Source organism: Propithecus coquereli, unplaced genomic scaffold (assembly GCF_000956105.1).
Source record: "Propithecus coquereli isolate 6110/MARCELLA unplaced genomic scaffold, Pcoq_1.0 Scaffold274, whole genome shotgun sequence".
In the NCBI taxonomy this organism is placed as follows: Eukaryota; Metazoa; Chordata; class Mammalia; order Primates; family Indriidae; genus Propithecus; species Propithecus coquereli.
The window spans coordinates 538117-539699 of NW_012148330.1; the positions used below are offsets into that span (position 1 = coordinate 538117).

General features: G+C 33.9%; 1 protein-coding gene across 1 annotated transcript in view; it reads right to left on the reverse strand.

Annotated features, from left to right (window-relative positions):
• LOC105813251 (cadherin-12-like) overlaps nt 1-1583 on the reverse strand; it is a 176586-nt gene that overhangs the window by 108657 nt on the left and 66346 nt on the right. Inside the window, exon 5 of the mRNA XM_012647900.1 lies at nt 861-1048. Within this exon, the coding sequence (XP_012503354.1) occupies nt 861-1048 (188 nt within the window). The remainder of the gene's footprint in view (nt 1-860; nt 1049-1583) is intronic.

Sequence of the window (1583 nt, forward strand, 5' to 3'; positions counted from 1 at the left end):
GATGCAGAGATTTTGCAACTGCTGCTCAATCTTTTTGGAACACACATCACCCGGATACCACGTAGTTCATCTGTCACTTCCTTCAGGTCTCAGCTTAGATTTCACCTTAATAGAGAAGCTTTTTCTGATCAACTCACTAAAAGATACCCTCCACCCTTCACATTCCTTTTATTCCTTTACCCTGTTTTATATCTTTCGAGCTTGAATTTATCACTGCTGACAGTGATTTTTAATTTATCATCTGACTTTCCCCATTGAATAGAAGTTATTTGCGTACAAAAAATGTGCCTATTTAGTTCACTACTCTATCTCCCAATTCCAGAGTAATGTCTGGCCCACAATGGCTGCTCCAAAAATATCTATTGATATACACAGATTTCCTTAGCCTCTGCCATCCCTGGTGCAGCAAGATCAACACCTCTTTTTTCTCCTCCTCTCCAGACTACTCAACATGAACATGAGAAGGATGAAAAACTTAGTGATGATCCACTTCCACTTAATGAATAGTAAATATTTTTTCTCTTTCTTATGATTTTTTAAAATATTTCCTTTTCTCTAACTTACTTTATTGTAAGAATACCGTATGTAATACATAGAAGATACAAATTATGGGTTAATAGACTGTTTATTTTATTGATAAGGCTTCCAGTCAACAGCAGGTTATTATAATTTAAGTCTTCAGGGACTCAAAAGTTATACTCAAGTTTCTGACTGTGCAGCAGGTCTGTGCCCCAACCCGAGTTGTTCAACTGTCAACTGCATTGCTAATTGAAGGAAAATTAAAATTACTTGTCATTTTCAAGTTTTATATTCTTTAATTATTATTGGGTAGTCAACTGTCCAAAAATTTGTCTATGTACCTTTTTCAATTTGATGACTCCTTCTTGTGTATCCTCATCTGTGACAATGTCAAACAAGTTTCCCCCATCTCCTGGAACAATATTGTATTCAATTTCTGCATTTTGTCCAAAATCAGGATCCACAGCTCTTATTCTTCCAATAGCTGAGCCAATAGGAGAAGACTCGGGAACTTTCAGATGGAAGATGCCTGATAAGACATAATTTGCATTGACAGTGGAGTTAGTAATGCATATAGAAAGATTACCAGGCTTGAAAAATATAGTCTATAGAAAGTAAATCAAGTTTAAAACATTATAGTGCCAAATGGAAAGGCAATTTGCTGTCAAGTTAAGGATTATGATTAGGAGTAGTAACTTCACTTTCACTCAATAGGTCCTGCTCTAGAATTTTAACTGGGCATTATAAATAGCAGAATGTGCTAAATTAAAATTACTATGAGGAAATATTTGACATTCTGACAGCATCAAAGTGTACCAAATACCAAATGGGAGGGTGGGACTATTCATGAAATTAATTGGTACCAGTACAACAGAATCCAGAATGAAAGACATAGATAAAAAGATACAGATGAATAGCTACTTAGATATTTATAGAAAATTAAGGTTATGTTTCCTAAAACTAATTACTTCAATGAGTATAAATTATTAATCTAAAAAATGACCTGTAAAATGATAATCTGTAAAGTTAACCAAAATTCTAATCCATGAAGGATTTAAATATAG